The sequence below is a fragment of the Onychostoma macrolepis genome, chromosome 07, assembly GCF_012432095.1.
Source record: "Onychostoma macrolepis isolate SWU-2019 chromosome 07, ASM1243209v1, whole genome shotgun sequence".
Classification (NCBI taxonomy): Eukaryota; Metazoa; Chordata; class Actinopteri; order Cypriniformes; family Cyprinidae; genus Onychostoma; species Onychostoma macrolepis.
Window position 1 is genome coordinate 14172478 of NC_081161.1, and position 26976 is coordinate 14199453.

General features: G+C 42.8%; 1 protein-coding gene across 1 annotated transcript; it reads right to left on the bottom strand.

The window, feature by feature from the left end:
* Positions 1 to 20595: 20595 nt before the first annotated feature.
* LOC131543333 (uncharacterized) lies at positions 20596 to 22666 on the bottom strand. The gene is made up of 4 exons (XM_058780571.1): positions 22043 to 22666; positions 21789 to 21944; positions 21584 to 21676; positions 20596 to 21454 (listed from the first exon to the last, which is right to left on the bottom strand). Exons 1-4 carry the CDS (start codon positions 22214 to 22216, stop codon positions 21137 to 21139), a joined length of 741 nt encoding a protein of 246 aa, XP_058636554.1. The 5' UTR covers positions 22217 to 22666; the 3' UTR covers positions 20596 to 21136.
* Positions 22667 to 26976: the final 4310 nt, after the last annotated feature.

The window sequence follows — 26976 nt, forward strand, 5'->3', positions numbered from 1 at the left end:
ACCGCTTTTAACACCCCCAGAGGGCATTTTGAATACTTGGTTATGCCCTTCGGGCTATCCAACTCTCCAGCGGTCTTCCAAGCACTTGTCAACGATGTGCTGCGAGACATGGTCGATCAGTTCATATATGTCTACCTGGATGACATATTGATTTTTTCTGCGTCTCTCCAGGAACACGTGCAGCATGTCCGACAAGTGCTCCAGAGGTTGCTAGAGAATGGGCTTTTTGTCAAGGCGGAGAAATGCGATTTTCATGCACAGTCTGTACCTTTTTTAGGTTACATCGTGTCGATTGAGGGAGTGTGTATGGATCCTGAGAAGATTAAGGCTGTGGTGGAATGGCCAAGCCCAGATTCCCGTAAGGCCCTACAGAGGTTTCTGGGATTCGCCAATTTCTACCGCCGTTTCATTCGCAATTTCAGCCAACTAGCCGCACCTCTGACCGCCTTGACCTCCCCCGGAATGACGTTCAGGTGGTCAGACGCAGCCAAGGCTGCGTTTGCCAAACTGAAAGGTTGCTTCGTTTCAGCCCCCATCCTTATTACCCCTGATCCTTCACGTCAGTTCGTGGTGGAGGTCGATGCGTCAGAGGTGGGGGTAGGTGCAGTGCTATCCCAGAGCTCTCTCTCAGACGACAAGATGCACCCTTGCGCGTTTTTGTCTCATCGTCTGAAGCCGAACGCAATTATGACATTGGTAACAGAGAGTTGTTGGCAGTCAAGTTAGCATTGGAGGAATGGCGCCACTGGTTAGAAGGGTCGGGGGTACCTTTTATCGTCTGGACCGATCATAAGAACTTGGAATATATTAGAACGGCTAAAAGATTAAACTCCAGGCAGGCTCGGTGGGCTTTTTTTTTCGGTCGTTTTGATTTTACTCTCTCGTACCGCCCGGGTTCCAAGAACATCAAACCTGATTCTTTATCGCGTATTTTTGATCGTTCCGAACGCCCGTCTACTCCTGAGTGCATTTTACCTGAGACCCTATTTATCTCTACACTCACATGGGAGATCGAATCGAAGGTCAAAGCGGCCTTAGAAGGGGTAAGGCCTCCGGCCCGTTGCCCACCGAACCGTTTATTTGTGCCTGAGGAGTTACGGTCCAGAGTTATTCAGTGGGGACATTGTTCCAATGTGGCTTGTCATCCAGGAGTCAGCCGTACTAAATTTTTAGTCAAGCAACGATTCTGGTGGCCTCTCATGGCTCGTGACGTTCACAATTTTGTCTTGGCTTGCTCAGTCTGTGCCACTGGTAAGTCTTCCAATCGACCCCCAGATGGGTTACTTCAACCGCTGCCGGTGCCTTCGAGACCCTGGTCTCATATCGCTCTAGATTTTGTCACCGCCCTCCCATCCTCCCAGGGTCACATGGTAGTTTTGACCGTGGTGGACCGGTTCTCGAAGGCGACCCATTTCATTCCCTTGCCCAAATTACCCTCAGCCAAGGAGACAGCGTTGATTGTCGTTAACCACGTCTTTCGGTTACATGGCCTCCCGATGGACGTGGTTTCCGACAGAGGACCCCAATTTGTGTCCAAATTTTGGCGAGAATTTTGTAAGTTACTGGGGGCGACTGTCAGCCTGTCCTCAGGGTTCCACCCCCAAAGCAATGGTCAAACTGAGCGAGCCAACCAAGATTTAGAAAGAACGCTGCGATGTGTGGTATCCAAGAATCCTTCCTCGTGGAGCCAACAACTTTCTATGGTGGAGTACGCCCACAATTCATTGCCAGTGTCATCCATGGGCCTATCTCCGTTTGAGTGTAGCGTAGGTTACCAGCCACCAATTTTTCCTAGTCTGGAATCCGAGGTCGCGGCCCCCTCCGCCCACGCCTTCGTCCAGAGGTGTCATCACACTTGGACCAGAGCCCGTGAGACTCTACTCCAAGTGGGGTCACGCACCAAGGCCAAAGCCGACTCCCACCAGTCTAGGCCTCCCGTATACGTCGCTGGTCAAAAAGTGTGGCTTTCTACCAAGAACATTCCTCTCTGCTCCATGTCTAATAAACTTGCACCCAAATTCATTGGCCCGTTCACTGTCACCAAGATCATTAGTCCGGTGGCAGTCCGCCTCAAACTCCCTCCAGTGTACAGGAGAATTCATCCCGTCTTTCATGTATCTAATTAAAGCCCGTTTTTCGCTCACGCATTAATCCGCCGGCCCCGGTTCCCCCCCCCCGCCGTGACTCGTAGATGGGGAACCGACTTATTCGGTCAATCGTATTCTGGACTCAAGACGGAGGGGACGCGGATTTCAGTACTTGGTGGACTGGGAAGGTTACGGTCCGGAGGAGAGAAGTTGGGTTCCGGCTAGAGACATCCTGGATCACACCCTTATCGATGATTTCAATCGACAGGTAAGGGAGCCTGGGAACGCCAGGAGGCGTTTCTAGGGGGAGGGGTACTGTCACGGTTCATAAATCCTATGTTTCCTTCTCGTCTCGTGCTCGTTGGTTATGTGTGTGTGTGTGAGAGTGTGTGGGCGTGCCGACTCATCAGCGCTGATCACTATCCAGCTGCAGCTCATCACACCACCTATAAATACTCACCATGTTCTCATCTCCTTTGTCAGATCGTTGTTTGTGAGTCCCGGTTGTGTTTTGATCCCGTCTTTGTTCCAGTCTATGCCGTCTCCGTTCCTGTTCGTGTTCTGTGGATGTCTATCTGGATTCGTCACGTCACATCAGCACTTCTCTTCACGGACTCATCTGACCATCAAAGTCCCTGCGCCACTACCCTGTATCTATTTTGGACTGTAATTATCATCATTTTCACCATACAAATAAACTGAGTTTACTTGCAGACTGTTTCCGAGCTTCTGTCATGACATCACTAGATTTGTTAAAAAACGCAGATTCATTCATAAACGAAACAACGCTGTGTTTGCTTGAAGATGTGCAGCGTTTAATCTGTGATTTGTTTGGAATTATTTAAATTGACGAAATAGAGCAGAATCAGACAACAGTGTTCCTAAAATGTAAGTCACTTAATATTAACATGTATAAAATCAAAAATGTATAAAACTGTTGCATAAATTCAATTTCACATTTGCAAACTTTATAAACATTAAAATTCTGTCCATTCAAAGGCATTAAAGTGTGCGAGACGTGAATTTAAATTGCATTTATTTACAGAGGTATATGATGTCACACGCAGGCAGCGGCGCAGCGCAAATCCATGAATGGTTCCTTTTTTTAGTCTATGGTTCCGAAGTGAAGTAAACTTCAGTGTATTTCCCCTGCTCAAGGAGTAGGAAGCAATGAACACTGTGTAGGGATCATATCAATCGGAACACAGTTCATGCACGTAGCTCTCTTCTAACCAGCTGGTTATCTGAAGTGATAACTAAACGAGAGACATGCAAAATATGCAGCACGGAGGGGCGCGAGGACTGGGATTGGGAACTGGGCTGTATTCCAGAAAGCAGGTTATGTGACATACCCAGATATGTTTGAGGATAAGTGAGCGGATAACCTCATCTTTCGGTTCCAAAATCGGAGGTTACTCTGAGGGTATGTAAGTAACCATAGCAACTTGCTCCGGAGCAGGTTATGTTCCAGGGTTAGTTCACTTCAGCGCTATCTGAACATGTATGATCTACTGACGAGCCTTCAGTGGGCGTGACAGATAGCGCACAATATTATATATTATTACAATACAGTTATGTATATAGCCTACTATATATATATATATATATATATATATATATATATATATATATAGTTGTATGCTATTTTAATGATAAAGCGCTAATATAAGTAATAAATAAGGTTAGCCTATATATTGCTCTAATATGGTTATTATATTTTATTGGCATATATAACAGTTATCTGTATAAATTATAAAACACTATTATGAAAATGTAATGTTTAATTTATTATATTAGCATATATATATATATATATATATATATATATATATATATATATATATATATATATATACAGTGAGGAAAATAAGTATTTGAACACCCTGCTATTTTGCAAGTTCTCCCACTTAGAAATCATGGAGGGTCTGAAATTGTCATCGTAGCTGCATGTCCACTGTGAGAGACATAATCTAAAAAAAATCCAGAAATCACAATGTATGATTTTTTAACTATTTATTTGTATGATACAGCTGCAAATAAGTATTTGAACACCTGAGAAAATCAATGTTAATATTTGGTACAGTAGCCTTTGTTTGCAATTACAGAGGTCAAACGTTTCCTGTAGTTTTTCACCAGGTTTGCACACACTGCAGGAGGGATTTTTGGCCCACTCCTCCACACAGATCTTCTATAGATCAGTCAGGTTTCTGGCCTGTCGCTGAGAAACACGGAGTTTGAGCTCCCTCCAAAGATTCTCTATTGGGTTTAGGTCTGGAGACTGGCTAGGCCACGCCAGAACCTTGATATGCTTCTTACAGAGCCACTCCTTGGTTATCCTGGCTGTGTGCTTCGGGTCATTGTCATGTTGGAAGACCCAGCCTCGACCCATCTTCAATGCTCTAACTGAGGGAAGGAGGTTGTTCCCCAAAATCTCGCAATACATGGCCCCGGTCATCCTCTCCTTAATACAGTGCAGTCGCCCTGTCCCATGTGCAGAAAAACACCCCAAAGCATGATGCTACCACCCCATGCTTTACAGTAGGGATGGTGTTCTTGGGATGGTACTCATCATTCTTCTTCCTCCAAACACGTTTAGTGGAATTATGACCAAAAGTTATATTTTGGTCTCATCTGACCACATGACTTTCTCCCATGACTCCTCTGGATCATCCAAATGGTCATTGGCAAACTTAAGTCGGGCCTGGACATGTGCTGGTTTAAGCAGGGGAACCTTCCGTGCCATGCATGATTTCAAACCATGACGTCTTAGTGTATTACCAACAGTAACCTTGGAAACGGTGGTCCCAGCTCTTTTCAGGTCATTGACCAGCTCCTCCCGTGTAGTTCTGGGCTGATTTCTCACCTTTCTTAGGATCATTGAGACCCCACGAGGTGAGATCTTGCATGGAGCCCCAGTCCGAGGGAGATTGACAGTCATGTTTAGCTTCTTCCATTTTCTAATGATTGCTCCAACAGTGGACCTTTTTTCACCAAGCTGCTTGGCAATTTCCCCGTAGCCCTTTCCAGCCTTGTGGAGGTGTACAATTTTGTCTTTAGACAGCTCTTTGCCATGTTAGTAGTTGGATTCTTACTGATTGTATGGGGTGGACAGGTGTCTTTATGCAGCCAACGACCTCAAACAGGTGCATCTAATTTAGGATAATAAATGGAGTGGAGGTGGACATTTTAAAGGCAGACTAACAGGTCTTTGAGGGTCAGAATTCTAGCTGATAGACAGGTGTTCAAATACTTATTTGCAGCTGTATCATACAAATAAATAGTTAAAAAATCATACATTGTGATTTCTGGATTTTTTTTTTTTAGATTATGTCTCTCACAGTGGACATGCACCTACGATGACAATTTCAGACCCCTCCATGATTTCTAAGTGGGAGAACTTGCAAAATAGCAGGGTGTTCAAATACTTATTTTCCTCACTGTATATATATATAGGCTAATATAATAATATAATTTATTACATTTTATATTATCATCTCACACATGGATCGGCATTTTCTCTAATGTATTTCTATAATAAAAATACATATCTGATATGACTTAATATATAATTAGCATCAAACAAACAATATAATTCTTATTCTCAAAGATTAAAGATTAAACGGAAAAAAAATAAAAATGATTGCAAAACCATCCATTAGGTGGCGATATGCACTAAGCATAAGGCCTACATGACCTTTGAACAGAAGAAGAAGAAGAAAGAAGCAGTATGGCGCGCTTATTCTTAGCGTCCGTTTCCATAGTGACTCGTCGATTCGTCGCTCTGTTGAGAATGTCTTGAGTCTTAACCAGGAACATACTCTGAGTTGAATGAACTTACTCCCGGACGCATTTTTGGAACCACATACCTCGAGTAAGCAAGGTTTGGGGTTAATCAACCGAAAGTTCAGGGTTTATCTGACGGTAAATTAACCATGCTTTCTGGAATACACCCCTGGGCTACAACAAGGTTTTAATCTGGCCGCAGAGGAACACAGTCGGGGTTGCCTGATATAAAGAGACGTAATCCCCGAAACAAGAGCTTCCCATTTACACAATGCGGAAATATCTGCTAAATGTGTTACTTGTTTTTGTCAACCTGGCAATCATATGTACGCGCGCTCTCTCCACTGTGGATAAACGCGCTTGCTTTCTGAAAACACCGGTTAGTTTTAGGGTCATTATTGTCAGCGTCGTAGCGGAGTAGTTTTGTAGGTTAGTATACACATTAAGGCATAAATCTAATCAAAATTTGTTTTTCAATGTCATTCCTAAATAATTCCTACAGTTTAAACGACCCCACCCCACTGACAGCCTGGGTTGCTGTGGAGAACAGGGGCGGATTGGCCATCTGGTAATTCTGGCAAATGCCAGAGGGGCCGGACCATTTTCTTTAATGTGGGCCGGTCAGATTTATATAAATAAATAAATTATATAAAACAATTTATATAAATAAATAGTTTTTACATGTCAACAGCGCATATGATGGCTTTTTATCATTTGCACGATTTGTTTTCCCAGTGGGCCGCTGTACAATGTGGGCCGGCCCATTCCGAAAATATATAAAGACTGAATTAGTTATAGGAAATGTAGCCTATGTAGCCTATATTGATCAATCGGCCCAGACTAACGGCCCACATGAGTCAAACATTCTAATTAATTTAATTTGGCTCAGTGCAGTGGCTCAAAAGCGCTTGTCAATGTCAAAATGTTTGAAATAGCCAATCAAAGTGTAGAAGGCGGGATTTACCGTTCACAGAGCTAAGCTGAAAGCCACTTGAATGTGAGCTGAGGTAAAATGTAAGCAGCTAAATTTCATGTCTTGTAAATAAAGACTCTGGATTCGAACTGTATTTACTTGCCTTTAATGGAAACCCTGCAACCACATTACTGGATACAACTCACTGACACGTCCGTGTCGCTCTCACTCCCTCTAGTGGCAGCCTATCGTTGCACATCAATAACCCCACATCTCCCCTTTCTAGAGAACAAAGGGTAGACTACCTTTGTCTCAACAGATTTTAGAGGATTATTCTGCCTCTTTTGCTGGAAGATCTGCTCCTATCCAACTCCTTGAACAAACAGGTAGTTTCAACATTGGTGTTTGCATCTTGAATATTCGTCCTCAAATATTTACATTAAGTGGTACCCACACCACACAGTTCACAGGTTCAGTCTTACTTATTGGTTCTAGGGGTGGATATCAAGTCTGGAATGTCTTGCTTCTCTGACACCTGAGTGATAGGGAGTGACTCAGAGTTCGCAACAGAAAGCTGATCAGGTGATCCGCTGTTGTCCTCCATAGCTTCTGCTTGCATTTGTACCAGATGGTGATGGTTACGTCTCACAGTCCCCTGCTGAGTGTCCACAAGGTACGACCTCGGAGCAGAGTGACTGGTAACAACTGTCCCAGACTCTTTAGCATCAGATATCCAGACTTGATCTCCTGGCTGCAGAATGCTGAGTTTTCTGGCTCTGTGACTCCTATTGAAACGCTCTGCATCTGCATCCCTCCTTTCCTTCTCTTTTGAAGAAACAGCCGTGGTATCAGGGAGTACCGGATTGAGAAACGATGGCAGTGTAGGCACAGTCGTTCGAAGCCTCCTACCCATTAGAAGTTGATCTGGACTGTACCCATTCTGTAAGGGGGTAGCTCTATAAGCCAAAAGAGCAAGGTATGGATCATTAGCTTTCTTAAGAAGAGCCTTCACCGTCTTGACCGCCCGTTCGGCCTCACCATTGCTTTGGGGAAATCTTGGGCTACTAGTTACATGAACAAATCTATATGAAGCTGCAAAGGATGCAAATGAGTGCCCAAAGAATTGTGGCCCATTGTCAGTAACCAGTGTCTCTGGAACTCCATGACGCGCGAATATGGACTTTATGTGAACAATGACGTCGGTAGACCTGGTAGGTGTTAACTGAGCTATCTCCACATATCTGGAGTAGTAGTCCACCACAAGCAGGTACGTCTTGTTTCCCAACATGAATAAATCTGCCCCTAGCCTTTGCCATGGCCTTTCAGGGAACTGAGTGGGCATAAGGGGTTCTTTTGGGTTCTGTCTCTCTTCAATGCATGTCCTGCAGTTGAGGACTATTTCCTTCAGCTGATGACTTAACCCTGGCCACCACACTGACTGTCTTGCCCGCTCTCTGCATTTCACAAGTCCCAATTGTCCCTCGTGCAATATGTTTAGAGCACTGCTTCTCATGATGGCTGGAATAACCAGCCTTGTGCCTCTAAGCAACAGTCCATCTTGCACAGTTAAGACAGCACGTTCTGCCCAATATCGTTTCAGTATTGGGTCATTCTTGATGCGCTCTGTCCACCCTTCAACACACAGTTTCATCACACTGGAAAAGACATTGTCACTCTTTAATTCCTCTCTCAGCTGTTGTTGTACTCATGTTGTACTTGCTGGAAAATTTTCCAAGAGTGAGTCTACATATATGTTCGTGTCCTCCCAGAGTTCTCTGTCTTCTTGTGACTCGCTCAGTTTTACAGGAGCGCTTGACAAAGTGTCCGCTACCCACAAGCTCTTTCCTGGCACGTGAACGATGGAATAGGAGTACCGCATGAATCGCATTTTAAACCTCTGAATACGAGGGGAAAGAGCATCCAGAGCTTGTGATCCTAAGAGACTCAGTAATGGCTTGTGATCGGTCTCCATTTCAAAGTACTTTCCAATGAGAAAGTCTCTGAATCTTTCGCACGCCCATGTGAGACCCAACGCCTCTTTTTCCACTTGTGCATACCTTTGCTCAGTCTGAGTGAGAGATCTCGATGCATAAGCTATTGGTTTCCATCCTTCCTGCCACCTTTGCATAAGTACGGCCCCTAGTCCGTAGGACGAAGTATCCGCTGACACTTTGCAATCTCTGTTCATGTCATAAATCGCTAGAACAGGTGGAGACGACAGAGCATCTTTCAGAGTTTGAAAAGCTTTGGCCTGTTCTGTGCCCCAGATCCAACAGTTCTTTTTTGACAGCAGGTCGCGAAGAGCTTTATCTTTGTCAGCCAGTTGGGGAATGAACCTCCCTCGCTGATTTACCATTCCCAGGAAACTCCTCAGTTCACTCACATTGGAGGGCTCAGTCATGTTTCTGATAGCTGCAGTCTTCATTGGGTCAGGACTAATTCCTTCGGCAGAAATTATGTGTCCTAAGAAATGCACTTTCCTCTTTGACAGCTCGCACTTCTCAACATTGAGAGTAATGCCTGCCTTTTGTATTTTCTCCAGCACCGCATGCAGTCTCGAGTCATGCTCCTCCTCCGTTCTCCCCCACACCAGAACATCATCAATATGACACACTGTGCCTTCCAGCCAATCTGTGACTTCTGTAGCCATTCTATTCTGGAAGTGTTCAGGTGCAGAAGTTATTCCAAAGGGAAGACGTTTGAAGAAATAGCGACCAAACGGGGTTATAAACATTGTGTACCATGCAGACGTTGTGTACCAAATTTGGGCGCCAGCCAACATTCCAAGTGTCTGTTCGACTGATGGCAGAATGTATTTCTCTCGGCGAATGGACTCATTCAACTTGGAGAGGTCTACACATATTCAAACAGCACCCGACTTCTTCGGGACCACAACCATCCCGGCACACCAGTCTGTTGGTTCCTCCACTCTACTAATTACTCCCAATGTCTCCATATGATGCAGTTCCTCTTTAACTTTCCCCATTAGAGGTAGCGGGATCCGTCTTGGGGTTTTGAGTGAGAATGGAGTGGCTCCAGGTTTCAGACTGATCACATATGGCTGTCGTACTTCTCCCAAACCACTGCACAATTTTGGGTAGCTCATCTTTAGTGTTTTGATGTCGATGCTATCCAATCGTGCCACAAGTCCAAGCTTTGAGATAGCCGGTCATCCAAGAAGTGCAGTATGCAGATTTCTGATTACGTACACTTCATCCTCTGACTGTCTTCCACCTCTCTTTAGCAGAAGCCTGGCAACTCCAACTACATCCAAAGGAACTTGCCCTGGCCCAAGCAACGGCCTCGTCGCATCCCCTAGGGTAGGTAATTTTTCCTTAAAAATCTCTCTAAACATTTCTGCCGGAATGACGGTGACATCAGCCCCTGTATCAATCTTAAATGACACTCATTTGTGACCAAAGTCTATGTCTACCATCCATGGTTCGCCAGGACCTGCGATGCTGCCCAGAAATATGGGGTCACCCTCACACACTTCGCGCACAGCTTTTGATGATGCACACACTCGCTTATAATGGCCTTTCCTCCCGCAGGAGTGACATTTAACATCATTTGCTGGACAATCTCGCTTTGCATGAGCCGAGGAGCTACCACACTTATGGCACTGGATGCTATTCATTTTGCCGGAAAGTGATGCATGAGGCTTCAGATTAGGGTTGTTCCCTTTCTGGGGTCTACCTACATCACGCTTTCCTTTGAACACTCTATCAACAGAGCTAGGGTCAGCAGCCACAGTGTCCGATGCGCTTCTTAAGTGCTGCTTGCTGTCGTTTCACCTCCTCGCTTTGTCTTGCCATTGCAATTGCTTTATCTAGCGTTAGCTCATAATCCAGCTGCATCCGTTCAGAAAGTCGTCTGTCCGCCAACCCCACAACGAGTCTGTCCCTAATCAGCTCGTCATGTAATGCTGAATAATTGCAATGTTCCGCCAGAGCATACAAAGCTGTCACAAATGAATCCACAGTCTCGTTTTCCTCCCAGTTTGCGCATATTGAACCGAGCACGTTCATAAATCACAATTCTCTTTCCCACAAAGTGTGCTTCAAAGCCTGCTTTTACTGCACTATACTTTGTTTTGTCCATGTCTGCCAGCGGTAATGCCTGGAGAATATCATCAGCCTCATTTCCCATGCAGTAAATGAAAGTATTCACCTGGTTTTCATCCGAGTTTTCATGTAAGTTGCTCGCCACTCGAAATCGTTCAAACCTTCGGATCCATTTCACCCATTCCTGTGGTTTAGAAAAGTCGAAAGGCTCGGGCGGCCGTATGCTGAATGTAGCACTCGGTCCTGCTCCTCTCGGCGCAGCGACCACATTATCTCCGACGTCCATTTCAGCTCAAGCTTTTCTTCCCCACGTATCCGGGCTTTTATGAACTAACTAAAGCTGCTAACACGTTAAACTACAGCACTTCTGACACCATGCCTTGTCTTGTAAATAAAGACTCTGGATTCAAACTGTATTTACGTGCCTTTAATGGAAACCCTGCAACCACATTACTGGATACAACTCACTGACACGTCCGTGTCACTCTCACTCCCTCTAGTGGCAGCCTATCGTTACACATCAATAACCCCACACTAAACATAAGGCGACAATTCAGTAATATTTGCTAACCATTTACGATATAAAAAATGTTAAACGAAAGACATTATTTTTCAGGTATGCAAACTACTACTGTTATTCATCACAACATAAGATAAAAGTGAATGTTTGTAAATCCAGGCTTTCTTCTGTAATTTCACGTGTCTAAGAAAATGTTTAAAAAACAAACATAGGCTACAAAAAAAAAAAAAAACAGACGTAAGCCTAAAATATAATTCTCAAATGTAGCTACAGTGTTAATCTGAAGACTTTCACTTTCAAGTGCCATGATTAGGAAAGTGACATATATTAGGCTATAATAAAAATATAATTTGCTATTTCACATGAATTATTTTATATAGGCCTACAAATTGACTTTCTATTTATTTATTTTTTGAAATAATGCTGAATTTATATGATCAAAAATACAGTAAAAAATAATAATATGAAATATTATACTTAAAATAGTGGTTTTCTGTTAAAGATATTTTAAAATGTCGTTTATTTCTGTGATTAAAGCGGAATTTTCAGCATCATTGCGTCAGTCTTCAGTGTCACATGGCTCTTCAGAAATTATTCTAATATGCTGTTTTGCTGCTTAATTATTATCAGGTATTATTTATGATCAATTATTACTTCATGGTTCTTATTATTATCAATACTGAAAACTGTTTTTGTTTGATATTTTTGTGGAAACTGTGATACTTTAACTTTTTCAGGATTATTTGATGAATACAAAGTTCAAGAACAGCATTCATTTGAACTATAAATAATTTATAAGTATAAATATCTTTGCTGTCTTACCTTTAAAAAAATTAATTTACAGCATTTTATTTCTCTATTGTGTTATATTTTTATAAGTAGTGTTAAAAATTGCTCTGTGCATAATGAGCTGGTGGGTTTATGGTGTGGTGTGTTGCGGACCGGGTGTGGTGGGCCGCTCTGTGCAGAAAGTCCAGGGCCATTTTTTAGCCCCAGTCCGCCACTGACAGCCAGCACCAAATGGACAGAACGGCAAAGCTAACTATAAATGCCACCAAACTTGTATTTGTGATGACCCGAGCTGACCAAACAGTTAATTGTGAAATGTTTGCACTTTGTAGAGTACAGTACTGGCAGTTCAACCCTGATAGCAACAGACTCCTGGGTGGATCTGCCCTCAAGTCGGCAGCTCCGCGCACTGTCAGATTTTGTCACTTTTGTCAGACTCTGTTCTGTCATTCGCCCAGAATATGCCCCGCCTCCAGACCGCGCACTGTCAGTTAGTGGACTCATTACGGACACTGCGCGGATCCTCAATCCGAACGCGTTTTTTTTGTTTTTTACTGGTGCCATCTCAGTCAGAGATATCCTCCTCAGAGTGGAGAAGCTGTGGCTGGCCAGGTTGAAGAGGACTGAACACGGTAAGAATACTGTTAAAATATGCTTTATTTGTACAGTTGTCAGTAACATTAACATTAATAAAGCACTTAATTGCTCTGTTGGCATTTTTAATTTTTTAAATTGCTTTGTGGAATGTCCAGTTAAGGTTAGCTTTGTAGCATTGCATTATAGTAGATTTGAGTAATAGGCCTATTTGGACGGGATCTCCTCCTTTCTGTGAGACAGGTAACTGTTATTTTAGTTGGCTAATTTATCCGGATTTTAATCCAGTCCTGATCGAGTAACATTATAAACTTTTTTCACTTAAATTTGGTTCTATAATATTATTTCAAGTCTATTTTTGCTTGTATTTCGTCAAATATATTCCCCACCTCTCCTCATAATGTTGTTTTAGCTCATATGAAATAAACTAGCGGACTCAAGATTTTATTTTTTATTTATCTTCATGTAATACCTACATTTTATAGACCCAGACAGCAACATAGTTTTGGCCCAGATCCAGCCCACATCTGGCCCACAATGTCTGGGGAGCGTTTCATTAGGCCCTTTCGCACCGCAGGAACCTTTTCATAGTACCCGAACTAATTGTGGAACTACCCACTTTTTTGCGTGTTCGCACCGCAGGAACTAGGAACTGTTTTAATTCCCGGAACTCCGTTTGGAGGAACTAATTAGCTCCTACTTCAGAGTAGGGTCTAAAACAGTTCCATAGGAACCACTATGTGGACGCTGATTGGCTAAACGCGTATGAAAACGCCCTCACCCGCCATGATTTAAAATGCTGTGTAAACACATACTGTGTAAACATTGCATCAACTTATATTTCGCAAGAATGGAGAACAGCGATAGATGGACGGACGCTGAAGTGAAGGCACTTTTGAACTCCTTTCCGATCTTTCAATCGCTTGATGTATAAGTTACGTCGACATTCCATGTCCATTATTGTGAACCCCGCAAGACACAACAAAAACACAGCTCCGATCACAGCGTTTTCCATCCTCCTCCCAGTCAGCAAACAAATTTGGCCCAGATTTGGCATGCATCTGGCACAGCTGGCATTCATCTGGCACTGGCATACACATAGGTGTAAATCCCGGGGGGGACGGGGGGACAGGACCCCTCCTATCTGAGGCTTGTCCCCCCTAAAAATATCATTACAAGCGACTCTGTGTATTAAAAATAATATAATGGACATATACTTAAAATAATTGTGTAAGTAGTAAAACAAAATAAACGCAAAAAAACGTTTTAAATTCAGAAATGTTTTGATTCCCCCCTCCCTTTCCTCTTTTACCGATACACACACACGAGTCTGGCGGGAGAGAGTTCCTCAATAACAGTTAGTTATGTGTAAGTAACTTAGGCTGTCAAGGCTATTTTATTCTCTTTAAACATCGGGTGAAATGATTCTTTCTCTTTAATACAGATGATGCTGGATTATTAATAAATTAGTCATGATAAAAAAATTATGACATCCGATGTATTTTCTATGAGTGATTATAAGGTTAACAAGCTTAATACCGTAGCTTGTCACCCACTACAACTAACACGGCGATAAGCCTGTGTGTGAACTGATATTAGGCTAATATTGTAGACCTACGTGTTGGGTTTCGTTCAATATGATGTTAAGTGGCAGATCAGTGGGTTTAATGCGGTTGAATTAATGTGAAAGAGACGTACTAGGTTTCAGACGAAACCTAAAATACTATGGATGATGCAAAATAATAATTATAATATGGCCGTGTGGTGAACCATGGAACTCATATTTAAACACGCTCTCCATGCTATGTACACACGCTGTGTACACATATCTATCCTTACAAGTACAATTTTGGCTGTATTATTTGTGTCCCCTTCAAAAATTGCTCTTGAGAAATTTTACGTTTATTGTCCCCCCCTACTGTCAGATGAAATTTACGCCCCTGGGCATACAGCATGTGGGCCAAACATGGCCCGGGTTTGGCAGAGATGGTACCGGGTTTAAGACGGCACACAAGACATGGGCCAGATGTCAAATGTAGTATTTGGCCCAGATGTCAAATATAGATATGTGGGCCACATAAGTATTGCCGATCTTGACCCACATTTAAAATCCATTTCAAATATTTTTGACTAAAATCCCAATGTTTTCCCATACAGAAAGGTAATATATTCACATATATGTGAAACACTGTTAAATATATTTTGAAAATGCATAACATAAAGCTCATGTTGTGTGTTATTATGTGTTTACTTGAATGCGAAATTATATTCATGTCTCATATGATATTATATAATATATGATATTATATAGTATATTATAGAATAGTATATTCTGTTGTTATATATATATATATATATATTCATCTGCCATTCATCCGGCACTGGCATACAGCATGTGGGCCATCTGGCAGAGATGGTACCGGGTTTAAGACGGCACACAAGACATGGGCCAGATGTCAAATGTAGATATGTGGGCCACATAAGTATTGCCGATCTTGACCCACATTTAAAATCCATTTCAAATATTTTTGACTAAAATCTCAATGTTTTCCCATACAGAAAGGTAATATATTCACATATATGTGAAACACTGTTAAATATATTGAAATACATTTTGAAAATATATTTTTAAAATGCATAACATAAAGCTCGTATTGTGTGTTTAATTGTGTTTACATGTGAAATTATATTCATGCCTCATATGATATTATATGATATGATATTATATGTTATATTATAGAATAGTATATCCTTGTTTTATTTATATACAACTGACTTCAAACAATGTTTTGCATTCACTGCTTTCATATTCTCATTCAATTTACAGTTTGATGTAGGCCTACTAAACAATACATGATGAAGTTTCAGGACATTTTATTTGACTTTTATGTACTATTTATGTAAACGCGTAACTTTGATGTGTTTTAGGCCATGCCCCATGCCAATCAGAAGCCTGAAAAAGTTTCCAGTAGGCGGAGATAACAGGCTCCAACGTCACAAGCCAAGCTTTCTACACGATAACACTGCAACCGGAGTTTTTGAAAATCTTCACCCTGGCAGGAGTTTTCAAAATGTTCGGTTTCAGTGACCTGGTGCAGCGTTTGCATGAGGACGAATGGCCAAACCGCATAGTTGCTGTTTTGAAAATAACCACGTTCGTGTGGACAGGGCCAATGAGAGCGCGCGCGTTGAGCATTCAAATCGTATTTAAACTGGAGCTGAGGAGATTACCATGATAACAGGGCGTCAACTCACTCAGCTGACAAGTGGCGAGAGGCTGACTTCTCTCTGCTGTTTTCACTGCTTTCAGGTAAGTTTAGTCCCTAAAGTTACACAAATAATACATACAACCGTTCCTGACACTTTCTTACATGTAATTGACACGTTTCTGTTGAATCTTTACTTTACAGGACTGGTTTAGTGTCTTCAAAAAGACTGTTAGCATCAGAGGCTAACAATTAGAGGTAAGCTAACTTATAGATTTGAGCTCTTATTAATGAACGTTTGAGTTTTTAAGCACCTTTTATGTGTAGATGAGCGGCTTTGATAGTTTTGTAAATGTTTTGCTGATACTTTGTCAATAGATAAATGGAAGTCACTATAAGCCAATTAATTTAACCTAAAAGTCTGCACTGTGGGGTCAATCGGTGACAAAAGTTATTTGAAATTAAAATTAACAACGGTAAGACGGAACCAGAGTACTGTGAACGCACCTCTCTTCAAACTGTAACGGTCTGTATGTATATTATTTTCTAAACTTTAAATGTAGTGAAGTTTTTGTTCAAGCAGACTTTGTTGCTTGTGGAAACCTCACGCGAGCCTGAAAGATACTTAAAACTTAAAATATTATTTGCACTCTTGAAGACTGTTCACCAAAGACTAAATTTCAGTCCAGCAGAATTTTCTGCACACTTCACCACTGAGGCCAAAATGAGCATTGTGAATGTGAGAGCCTCACACTACATTGTTTGTTTGAATTGTATTTCAGGGCAGTTCGTGAAGACCGATAACCTGGACAGAAGTCAGTTCAAGATCCAGCCTCCACACCAGACTTCTCACTCACAAGGATTGCTGTTTACTAGATATTATGTGTACTCTTCAGACTTGGGTTCATACAGATATTATCCAGGGACATGAACACTTGAATATTGCAAAAATAGAGAAACTACCTCATTTAAGAATTTTGTGTTAATTGCGTGAACATTAAACAAATATATATTTATCTTACTGTTTTTTGTTTTGTTTTCCAAAGCACCTAAAAGCCACACTGCCATACTCCAACAGGGTGAACACACTGACCAAGCAAAACAAATAAGCATGTTTTTGTGAAAGTGTGAACTGACCATAATGCTGGTTAGGTGTGAGATTCATTCAACTTGGTTTGCTGATTAAACATGATTAAATATTTGTTCAGAATATTGTCGTTGTTGTGACTATTCATCTGGGAGGGGTGTGTATCAAGTGGCTTGGTTATGGTTTTGTTGAGGCTGACATGTGGAACTCATCTGGCCAGAGCTGGGCCAGAGAAAAATTGCTCAGATTCGGCCTACATCTTGCCCGCATGGATTTCACGCAGGCCAGATGTGGGCTGGATCTGGGCCAACACTGTTGCTGTCTGGGCCAGAATAGGGCCAGCTATGGTCATACAGCTATATTCCCACATAGCAATTTTTCTCTGGCCCAGCTCCGGCAAACATAGCAATTCTTCTCTGGCCCACACAATCAGCACAATCAGCTTGGCCCACATACCGCAATGACTTACGGTCCTAGTGTGGACCAGGTCTGGATTCCAGACAAGGGCCACACATGGGCCATAACTGGCCCAATTCAGGGCCAGTTATGGGTAGTTAACTTGGCTGAGACTTACAGTCATTGTGGTATGCGGGCCAAGCAAAAGCTGATTGTGTGGGCCGGAGCTGGGCCAGAGAAAAATTGCTATGTGGGCTGTTGTTAACATTGTTCTTCTTTGTTTTCGTTGTTGAACGCCGCACACAAATGACGTCGCTGTCGACGGACTTACATCACTTCTTAGTACCCACTGTCAGTGCGAATGCAACCCTTTAAATGGTACTGGAAAATAAAATCGCAAAATCGTCCCAGTACTTTAGTACTGTGCTTTTAGTTCTGGAACTAAAGCGGTGCGAAAGGGGCTATTGTTATTGGCCAAGAAAAGTTTAGGATTTTTCAAGTTTTGAAAGATTTTCTGGTTTATTAATATTAATAAAGGGAGACATGGAATATTTAAGCTTTTATAGAGCAATCTACATAATGTTTGTCAGCTCTATTTTAGGTATTTCCATAGCTAGTTTTGGCCAGATTACCCATTTTAAACCCACTTAATGAACGGATCCAGTTCGGATCCGGGCCGGATGAGCTACTTCATGAACGGGTCCGGATATATTGTAATTTGGTTAATTATATTCTAGATGACAAGTATTAAGATATTGATAGATAGGCTATAGACATTGACAGATAATTAGGATAATATGCTGATACATTCATATAAGTTAGATAGTGACAAGCACAGCAAGTTAGAGATAGGATATCACAGGCTAGTTGATACATAGATTAGTTCATATTGATAGATTACATAATAATGGAAGCTCCACGCAAGAGATGCCGGCCATCTGTGGTGTGGGAGCATTTCCATTTGGAAACACAAAATAAAGTGAGATGTATGTGTGATAGGCAGCTAGCCTACTGTAATATTACATTATCCATGATGAGCCATTTGAGGAGCACTCATCCTGCCCTTTTTGGGGGGGTGCAGAGGCAGTGGCGCCTCCAAGGGGGGGCCACGGCCACCCCTAAAATGACACTGGCCCCCCCAAACAGAAAGAGTGGAGTTTTTTTTAGAATAATATTTTTTTACATAAATTAACACGGACATTGACGAAACACTACATTAAAAATAAATATAATAAACTTGTATTATGTGTACCGTAGAATTCGCTCTCAACCCCTCCCCCTCTTTACCTGCGTTGCGGCGAGAGACTCACACAGCGCACTCACACAGCCGCACTATCGAAGCATACTGCAGCACATGGTCTGTTCAAGTTTGAGAGATGCAATCAACGCGGGAGAGGAAACTTACAAGTAAAACTTAGTTTTCATATGTTATATAAAACTTAGTTTATTCTGTCAAACTCACATAATACAATACTGTTTGGCTATAGATTAGGCGTCACTAAGGCATTAATTACGAACTGATCTAAGTTTTTATTAGATTAATATTACTCTGGGCTCTACAGTGCAGCCATTTCAGTTGCATTTGAGGCTGAAAACTAGGCTACTGCGTGCGACTATGAAAAAAATATTTAGGAGAAACGTGTGACTGACCCAATCAGCATATTTGAGTTTGCACTGAAGGAGCTTCAAAGGTTTCTAATGTATTCACAACGTGTTTGGCTGCGTTGAGTAATGTAGCCTATCACTTACAGACGTATCCACTCATTATAACAAACAACGCGAAGACAGACTGTAAATTAGAGATTCACTGTGCAGTGTAAGGAGCTGATTATAATAGAGTTTTGTGAGATGCAAACTAAGATGAGTGACAGCTTTTAATGATTATTAAGGGAGTTTGCAAATGTGATGGATTTAATACAACAGTTCATTAAACAAGAAGTTAATATTAATTTACTTATATTTTCTGACTACAACAGTATTGCCTTATTTTGCTCTATTTCGTCAACGAAAATAGTTTCCGACAAAGTAACAGCTGAGCCGCTGCGCATCTCCATTCAAACACAGCTGTGTTTTGTTCATGCATGAGCTGTGTTTTTAAGGAATCTAGTGTCAATAAAGACAGTCATGTACTGTACTTCGTTCCTGAATGAATCAGCCGTTCAAACAAATCAAATAAATGAATGATTCAGTGATAAAAGCAGTGACATGCCGCCACCTGCTGGCAGATTTAGTTTAATTTTTAAAGTGTATTTCCTCTTATTTAAATAATTTAATATTTCTATATTCAAAATGTTATATTTAAAACATTAACTCATTCAACATGAATTTATGAATTTAATTGCACTCTCAGCTTCATTAAACATTTGAAAATACGCCTACACTCAAAAAAATATTTAACCCCAAAAGTTAAAACTTATGTAATTCAATTAGATGTCAATTTTCCATCCAATTTAATCACATAAATCCAATGCAAAAGTTAACATTTATTTAAGCTTCACCCGTTCATGTTCAGTTAACGTGAATGAATTAAATAAATTTTATGATAACTGATGAACTGTGATTTATGCTTGTATAATACATAAACTTTACTCATTTCCAATAACTTATTGTTACTTGCTTTATATAATCACCTTACATTTTCTTAATTCTATTAAATAAATAGTCAAAACATGTTACATTTTCAAACATTTATTGTGTTGTAATTGCTCCATGAGTCAAAAGTAACATCCAATCTGACCAAAAAAAAAAAAAAAACAGCATGAAAGCAAGACATACTGTAATGCAGTACTTAACAAATAAAGGCAACTGTTTTCTGCAGTTCCATGAATCCTTCTAAACTGAACCTTCCAGGGGTTATGACTCATGTTTGACTTTAGTTTTGTGTGCCAACAAGTAACAGGGATCAACAAGGAACCATACTTCAACATCAAACATGAATTTCACATTTTCAAGGTAACACTGTCATATCATTGCATAGTACGGTAAACAATGTGCTTTCTCCTGATCTATAACACAAAACACAAATGTAAATGGTCCCTTCTCTTCCTAAATATTTGTTAAATCAATTAAACAACCAGGACCCTTAGAGAAAAATACAATACAATAAAATAAATAAATAAAAGAAAAGTGATAAAAGAAAAGCAATTATTTTACTTTACATATATCAAGTTTTCAACACTTTTTTAATACATGTAACAGTTTTTCACATTTCAGCATTTAGGCCAGCAAAACGTGTCCTACTCACTGCAGAGGGGGTATGCTGCATACCTAAAGATCTCCTCAGCCATGCCTTCAAGAATGTCAGACCTTTGTTTGGGTGGTGGAATAAGGAGCATTACACATTTGTTGAACTCTGTGTCAGCTCTCTGAAGCTGAATTTCAGCAGAACATGAAAAACGAGAAACTACTATAACAAGGGCAAAGAACTGGAGACGTAACTCAAGACCATCTCAATGCTACTGGAAAATGAGTGATCAGATAAGTTGACTTCCTGGACTCAATAGCAATATGGGTAACATCTCCTGTATCAAAAGTTTCAGAGTTACAGGAAGCAGGAAAGTGCAGTCTCTTGCATGCTGGAGTTAGTGTCATCAGTTTGTAAAAATATATCTTTCAGGGCATTCTTGTCTAAAAGTTTAAAAGTTTCCAATGTCCCTCCAGTTGTTGGAAACATGTAGGCAAACAATGAATGTCCTATTCACTGAAACATTTTAATTTTAAGCGCTTGAACCTTTGGGGAAAGCTTGCTGCCATCTAAATTCATCAGTACCTTCTGGAAGAATTCAAATGTGAACTTGAGACTTTGAGGGTAGCTTAAGTTGAGAGCGTAGATCAGTCCGAAGAGCATTACTAATCCAAAGGAAATACTCTTTAAGTGTTGTAGCAGCTTTACACCCTCTATCACAACTCCAACATCAACCGGCTCATCCTCAGCACCAGCACCTTCTTTGCGAATCACAAAAAGCCCCAGAGTGGTCTCAGATATTCCTATTTCTGCTTCTTCTGGGTTGCAGTCCTAAGGTCAAAATAAGTAAATAAATATTAAATAATGTAATAATAAATAAATGAAAATACTAAAATATTGGCAACATACAGGCTGGCATTGTACGTTAGGTCCTTAAAAAAAGGGCATATGTATACAAACCTGGAATTCTTTGATGACTGTTGTCATGTCCTCGTTGAGGTACACACACAGACTCTGAATGACACAATCTCGTTTAATGTGTATGTCGCCACACTGAAAATTTGACACAAAATTAAACAATATCAGAAATGCCACAATAATGAAAACTGATTATAGTTTGATATTTGTTATTACGTCTAAAGAAGTGAAATGCAATTTACCACACCTTGTCTGCAGCAACCATAATGCGTAATATCTTCTGTCCAGAAGCACCTCCTTTGCTGCTGAAAACCTTCTGCAGAGTAGCAGTGTATTTGTCCAGCTGCGCCAAGAACTTTGACAGAAGCGGCACAGTCGTTATCCGCATGAATTCTGCGTTTATCTGAGAGGAAAAAGGGAAATGAAGATAATGAAATATATTGTGGAGGAATTCATTGAAATTTACAAAATATTTCTTGTGTAAATATCAATAACACTTACTTCATTTACTGTGTACAGCGCAGGCCACCTGCTTTGTAAATCAGAAACCATTGGCAAGTCCTCAACCAACTCTTGCCGCCTATAGGAGAAGGTCAAGTGCATTTTTTCCTTAACGACTGCCTCATTATTTTTCTTTTTCACTTCAGTTAAGAGCGCTATTCTTTCCTTCTCCATGCTTTCTGCTGTTTCTCCTTTTGGAAGGCAAGGAAGGAAATTCACCTCAGCTTTTTTTGGCTTTTTGATGTTTGATGCTGCTTTACCCTGACCTTTGCGCTTGTTCCAAAGAGAGTTCACAGCGATTTCGGAGTTTAGAGCGAAAATTAGCCATCTTAATCTTTAGGTAGTGTTTCCATCCTTCATGGCCAGTGCGAGTTCCTTTTTCCCTCAAGCAAGGGTGGGCATTTATCAAGGCTTCAGCTGCCTGATCAAGCTGATTATCAGTGGGGTATGCTGCATACCTAAAGATCTCCTCAGCCATGCCTTCAAGAATGTCAGATCTTAGTTTGGGTGGTGGAATCAGTAGCATTCCACTTTTGTTGAACTCTGTGTCAGCTCTCTGAAGCTGAATTTCAGCAGAACATGAAAAACGAGGAACTACAAAAACCTGAGGCCAAGAACTCGTTCTAGACACCGGAGACGAATTAAGACAGTTTCAGCGCTGCTGGAAAACGATTCATCAGACCAGTTGACTTCCTGGACTGAGTCAATGGCACAAGGCCTAACATCTCTTGTGTCGAGAGTGTCAGAGCTACAAGTTGAGCTGGGTGAAGGAACAAGAATGCTGGAGCAGGAAGGTGCATCAGGTGCAGTCTCTTGCATGCAGGGGTTACAATCATCAGTTGATAGAAAAATCACTTTCAGGGTATCCCTGTCTTCAATTTGACTGGTTGACATGAGATTCATGTATTCATTTCCAAAGTCCTTATCTTTGTACTGGAGCCTGAACTTTTGCTTCACCCCAAAAACAGTCATTATTTCAAGGAAAAGGTCATCCACAGACTTTGGGATTCCTGTCTTAAGTGTAAGCTTTCTTGCATCGTCACCCCCACCAAAAACAATCCTCAGAATGACCGGACTCGACATTTTTCTTTTCTTTTCTAAAAGAGGGAATGAAGCAGAAAATTACATAAATCAGTAATACAATTTTTGCGCTGTAACTTAGTTTAAATAAAAACACTTCATAAATATATTACCTTAAATGAGGATGTGCCTCTTCAGGGTCACCATTCTGTCACGGTTCATAGATCCAATGTCTCTCTCTAGTCTCGTGCTTTGTTGTTTACATGTGAGTGGGTGTGTCCGGATCGTTACCGTTGATCAGTATCCAGCTGCAATCACTCTTCGTCACCAGCTGCCACTCATCTCACCTCCTATAAATACTTACCACCTTCTCATCTCCTTTGTCAGATCGTTTTCATGAAGTCTATGTTGTCTGAGCCTGTTTCCGTGCTTCGTGTCCCGTCTTCAGTTCCTGTGTTCCGGTTTCACGTCTTGTTGGATCGTCTATGTGTCTGGTTCCCGTCATCCGTCATCAGAGCACGCTGCACTTCATCCATCACGCCACGTCTGACCATCAAAGTCCCTGTGCCACCGCCTGCATCACCCGGATCTATCTCATTCCATTTTGACTTTCAATAAACAGTTTACTTGCAGATTGTATCCTCGTCCTTACGTAACAGAACGATCTGACCAAGAATGGATACAGCGAGTACATCAGCGCCAACCATGGAGGACTGTTTGAGCAACAGCATGGCTCGTTTGGACATTCAAGAAAAGAATTTACACGATACTGGTCGCGCTGTTCAGGCGTTAGTGGCGCAGGTGTCCGAGCTCACCCAGCAGATCCAACAGCTACGAGTTCCCACTGCGCCGCCAACACCGGCCGCTCCCCCTACACCATCGGAGAGCCCATCCCAGTCGGAGCCACGCCTACCAACCCCAGAGCCCTATTCAGGTGATCCAAAATTTTGCAGAGCCTTTCTAACCCGGTGTTCCATGCATTTTTCTCCAACCCAAGACTTTCCAGACCGAGCGATCCAAAGTCGCTTTGTACTCACCCTCCTGACTGGGAAAGCGGCGTTATGGGGAACGGCGGTGTGGGAGAATGAAGATCCGTGCTGCGCCTCGCTCCAGGAGCTCTCCGCTGAGATGAAAAGAGTTTTCGACCGGGCAGCGGCGGAAGAGAAGCTGCAAGAATGCTGGCTGATTTACGGCAAGGAGAGAGGTCAGTGTCAGACTTTTCAATAGAGTTCCGGACCCTAGCAGCGGAGAGCAAATGGAACGAGGAGACGAGTGGGACATGTTCCTGCATGGGCTGGCTGACCGCGTCCAGAGAGATCTATGCTTTGGACCTGCCTCAATCTCTTAATGAACTCATTGCCTTAGCCCTCAGAGTTGATGCTCGACTAGCCCGAGTGGGAGGTCACGCTACGAGTAGACGCCCTCTGGCAGGTGCCGAGGGTCCACGATTTGGAGGCGGGGACGCGGTCAGCCCCGTCGACGATCACGAGCCCATGCAGGTTGGTCGAGCTCGGCTTTCCCGGGAGGAGAGGGAAAGGCGGAGGTCCCAGGGCCTTTGCTTATACTGTGGAGGGCCGGACACTATGCTAACAACTGTCCGGTAAAAGGCCAAGCCCGATAGTAAGTATGAGGCTACTGTCGGGTGGGATCTCTGCTGAGAAGACCTCATCAACATCTACCCTTCTCCCGGTAAGACTGAGATGGTCAACACTCACTCACGACTGTCAAGCACTCTTGGACTCCGGGGCAGAAGGTAATTTCATGGACCACTCATTCGCACGCCAATTCAAGATTCCCCTCAAACCCCTCACACATCAGATTGCTGTACACGCACTCAATGGACAAGAACTTCCCACCATCACTTTTGCCACAGAAGACATCACCCTCATCACATCAGGCAACCACACTGAAATCATCTCTTTCTATATCCTGGACACTCCCCTTGCACCCATTGTCCTTGGTCACCCTTGGCTCACCCGTCACAACCCTAAAGTGGACTGGCAGCTTAAGTCTGTGTCTTCGTGGAGTAACCAGTGTCATAAGTCTTGTCTATTGTCTGCCTGTCCGTCTGTTTCTGTCCCTGTGTTGCAGGAGGAGGCAGTGGATCTGTCTAACGTGCCCACGGAGTACCTGGACCTGAAGGAGGTGTTCAGTAAGTCTCGGGCTGCTTCTCTCCCTCCGCATCGTCCCTATGACTGTGCCATAGATTTATTACCAGGTACGGCTCCGCCCAAGGGCAAGTTATATTCACTCTCGACACCAGAGAGGGAGGCTATGGAGAAATATATTTCTGATTCTCTAGCAACAGGGTTCATTCGCCTTCCTCTTCTCCAGCGGGGCGGGTTTTTGTGGGGAAGAAGGACGGATCTCTGCGACCTTGTATTGACTACCGGGGGTTGAACAACATCACGGTAAAGAATACTTATCCTTTGCCGTTGATGTCTTCAGCCTTCGAGAGGTTGCAAGGAGCATCCATCTTCACACTTGTATGGGAGGTCGAATCGAAGGTCAAGAAGGCCTTAGAAGGGGTAACGCCCGGTCGGTTGCCCACCGAATCGCTTATTTGTGCCTGAGGGTCTGAGGTCCAGCGTCATTCAGTGGGGCATTCTTCCAATGTGGCTTGTCATCCAGGAGTTACTCGCACTAGATTTTTAGTCAAGCAACGATTCTGGTGGCCGCTCATGGCTCGTGACATTCACAATTTTGTTTTGGCTTGCTCAGTTTGTGCCACTGGTAAGACTTCCAATCGACCCCCAGATGGGTTACTCCAACCGCTGCCGGTCCCTTCGAGACCCTGGTCCCACATCGCGCTAGATTTTGTTACCGCCTCCCCTCTCAGGGTCACACGGTAGTTTTGACCGTGGTGGACCGGTTCTCGGCGGCTCATTTCATTCCTTGCCCAAATTACCCTCAGCCAAGGAGACAGCGATGATTGTCGTTGACCATGTCTTCGGTTACATGGCCTCCCGACGGACGTGGTCTCTGACAGAGGACCCCAATTTGTGTCCAAATTTTGGCGAGAATTTTGTAAGCTTCTGGGGGCGACTGTCAGTCTGTCCTCAGGGTTCCACCCCCAGAGCAATGGCCAAACTGAGAGAGCCAACCAGGATTTGGAAAGAACGTTACGATGTTTGGTTTCCAAGAATCCTTCCTCATGGAGTCAACAACTTTCTATGGAGTACGCCCACAACACGTTGCCAGTGTCATCTACGGGCCTATCTCCGCTTGAGTGTAGCGAGGGTACCAGCCACCAATTTTTCCTAGTCTGGAATCCAGTCGCGGTCCCTCCGCTCACGCCCGTCCAGAGGTGTCATCGCACATGGACTAGAGCCCGTGAGACTCTACTCCAGGTGGGGTTGCGCACCAAGGCCAAAGCCGATCGCCACCGGTCTAGGCCTCCCGTATACGTCGCTGGTCAAAAAGTGTGGCTTTCTACCAAGAACATTCCTCTCCGCTCCGTGTCTAATAAACTTGCTCCCAAATTCATTGGCCCATTTACTGTCACCAAGATCATTAGTCCGGTGGCAGTCCGCCTCAACCTGCCTCCAGTGTACAGGAGGATTCACCCCGTCTTTCATGTATCCAAAATTAAACCCGTATTTCATTCTCAGACATCCGCCAACACCGGTTCCTCCCCCGCCGCGACTCGTAGATGGAGAACCCACTTATTCGGTCAATCGTGTGCTGGACTCAAGGCGGAGGGGACGCGGATTCCAGTACTTGGTGGACTGGGAAGGTTACGGTCCAGAGGAGAGAAGTTGGGTACCCGCTAGAGACATTCTGGATCACTCCCTTATCGATGATTACAATCGACAGGTAGGTTCTGGGAACGCCATGAGGCGTTCCTAGGGGGAGGGGTACTGTCACGGTTCATAGATCCAATGTCTCTCTCTAGTCTCGTGCTTTGTTGTTTA

What these genes read in the sequence shown, in the direction of transcription:
- LOC131543333 (XM_058780571.1), bottom strand. Translation starts at nt 22,216, where the DNA reads ATGGAGAAGGAAAGAATAGCGCTCTTAACTGAAGTGAAAAAGAAAAAT. An exon ending in TTATGGTTGCTGCAGACAAG is followed by an intron (nt 21,677 to 21,788) that starts GTGTGGTAAATT and finishes TCAAATTTTCAG; the next exon opens with TGTGGCGACATACACATTAA. An exon ending in CAGTCATCAAAGAATTCCAG is followed by an intron (nt 21,455 to 21,583) that starts GTTTGTATACAT and finishes TTTTGACCTTAG; the next exon opens with GACTGCAACCCAGAAGAAGC.